This window comes from Drosophila suzukii, assembly GCF_043229965.1.
Source record: "Drosophila suzukii chromosome 2 unlocalized genomic scaffold, CBGP_Dsuzu_IsoJpt1.0 scf_2c, whole genome shotgun sequence".
In the NCBI taxonomy this organism is placed as follows: domain Eukaryota; kingdom Metazoa; phylum Arthropoda; class Insecta; order Diptera; family Drosophilidae; genus Drosophila; species Drosophila suzukii.
In genome coordinates, this window is record NW_027255896.1 from 32896834 (window position 1) to 32899333 (window position 2500).

Below are 2500 nucleotides of genomic sequence, written 5' to 3' on the forward strand. Positions count from 1 at the left end.
CGACAACTCAACGCAGAGGAAAAATGGTGTGAAGACCATTTTCAACAAACTCATGTCCGTCAGCCGAATGGGAAATATCTAGTTCGTTTGCCTTTAAAAACGTTGTTTGACCCCACACAGGTGATCGGCCGGTCAAGGCAAATCGCATTAAACCGTTTCCACGCTCTGGAAAGGAAACTTAATCATCGGCCAGATTTCAGTCAACAGTATGTCAGCACTATTCAAGAGTACTTTGATCTCAAGCAGATAAAAGAGGTAAAAGGCAGTGAAGAAGAACACACTAGGATCAACTCTCAAAGGCAACCCTCAATCTCTGCGTGCACCGTTCCACATCATGCTGTGATCAAAGACGACAGTTTAACTACAAAGGTGCGCGTCGTATACGACGCTTCGTGCAAAACGTCTAACGGGAGGTCTTTGAATGATATTTTATGCACGGGTCCCGCCCTACAAAACGATCTTGGAGGAGTTATACTCAACTGGCGTCTCCATCGGTATGTCTTCGTGGCCGATATAACGAAAATGTATCGCTGCATAGATATGCATGAAGAAGATGCCCAGTATCAGCGAATTTTCTGGCGCGATGAAAAGGGACTCATCAAGGAATATTTTTTGACTACAGTAACGTTTGGCACTGCCTCGGCACCCTTCACGGCGATTCGAGTCATACATCAGATTGCGTCCGACGAGCGCGAACGCTATCCTCTGGCCGAGCATGTCCTTAAAAAATAAATCTATGTGGACGATGTTCAAACAGGACACGAGACCATCGACGGAGCTCTAAAAATTCGCAATGATGTCATCGCAGCTCTGCAATCAGCAGGCATGGAGCTCAAGAAGTGGGCATCCAACCATCCAGATATCTTAGAAAGCATCCCAACTACAGATCTCTCTAACAGTAGCATTTTTGAGATAGACAATAAGGACTCCATTAAAACTTTAGGGTTGTATTGGCATCCAAACAAAGATGGTTTTGGTTTTAATCTTAAGTTTTCTCTCAATCCTATATTCACCAAACGTTCTATACTATCCACAGTAGCACGCTTATTCGATCCGTTGGGATACCTGGCACCAGTCATCATCGCTGCGAAAATCCTGTTGAAGGAAGTTTGGAGTTTTCGTATCGAGCGCAAGGATGAGCCCCCCGCATCATTAGATTGGGACGACCCATTGCCAGATCAACTCGCCGAGCGGTGGCGACAGCTCATTCAAGAGCTCCCCGACATTGAAGAGATACATATCCCTCGGTGGTTAGGCTTAATTTATGGCATGTCTCGACGTTGCAACTACACATGTTTTGTGATGGATCATCCATGGCGTGTGCAGCATGCGCTTATCTTCGAGCTAGTTGTACGGATGGTTCCGTGCAGGTTAACTTATTAGCCGCCCGCAGTCGAGTCACACCTGTTAAGCCGCTAACAATTCCGAGAGTTGAGTTATCCGGAGCCCTGCTGTGTACACAATTAGCCGATTGGATTGTCAATCAACTTCAAGCATCACATCACACCATATCCGTATACTACTGGTCGGATGCAATGATAGTGCTGTATTGGATCAGCGGTGACCCTAGCCGTTGGAAGACATTTGTGTCGAATAGAATTGGAGCAATCCTGGAGGCAAGCTCGCCATCGCAGTGGAGACATGTTCTTACGCAAGAAAACCCAGCAGATTGTGCTACACGCGGACTCACCCCTTCCCAGCTGAAACACCACACGCTTTGGTGGAACGGACCACATTGGCTGCATCTTTCATAGGAGCATTGGCCAGTCAATCCAGTTCAGTCCCCAAAATCAGAACTTATTTCAGGAGAGCAATCCTTAAAGCACATCGGAGCCCACATTTGTATAGAAGTGCAACCCTTTTATCGAATCATATTCCTCCTATAATAAACTCTTATTCGTTACAGCCTACGTCAAACGATTCATTTATAACACTCGTCACAAAAAAGCGGATAGACTCACCGGCCCTATTCAGGTATCTGAATTTCAATAGGCTTTGTTCGCACTGGTGCGGATGGTTCAACAAGAAGTCTATTCGGAAGAATTATCAAGACTACGATCCAACAAATTTCTATCCAAAGACAACAAACTCAGTCAGCTATCACCGTTTCTCGACGATGAGGGGCTCATGAGAGTTAAAGGCAGACTTAAGAATGCTTTACAGCTCTCCATGTCTCAACGCACACCAATAATCCTTCCAAAGGCCCACCACCTGACGATTTTGGTTATAAGGAACGCTCATCACAACACCTTACATGGCGGTGTGCAACTAACTTTATCTACAATTCATCAAGTTTTCTGGATCGTCAACGGTAAACAGGCAGTAAAAAGGATTCTGCGACAGTGCGTAACCTGTTTCAAACACCGGCCGTCACCATCAAGCCAACTGATGGGAGATTTACCAGCGCACCGTGTCAATCCGCCCAAACGGGCGTTCGAAGCAACTGGAGTTGATTACACTGGTGCGATTGAGATAAAGTCATCCAGATTCAGAGGTCACA

The 2500-nt window shown here is 45.9% G+C and overlaps 1 protein-coding gene across 1 annotated transcript; it reads left to right on the plus strand.

Annotated features, from left to right (window-relative positions):
- The first annotated feature begins 1313 nt into the window (after positions 1-1313).
- Positions 1314-1754, plus strand: LOC139354416 (uncharacterized). Its single transcript, XM_070998645.1, has one exon. It carries the CDS (start codon positions 1314-1316, stop codon positions 1752-1754), a length of 441 nt encoding a protein of 146 aa, XP_070854746.1.
- The last annotated feature ends 746 nt before the right edge of the window (positions 1755-2500 follow it).

Excerpts from the sequence above, each read along its gene's own strand:
- LOC139354416 (XM_070998645.1), top strand. The coding sequence starts at position 1,314 with ATGGCGTGTGCAGCATGCGCTTATCTTCGAGCTAGTTGTACGGATGGT.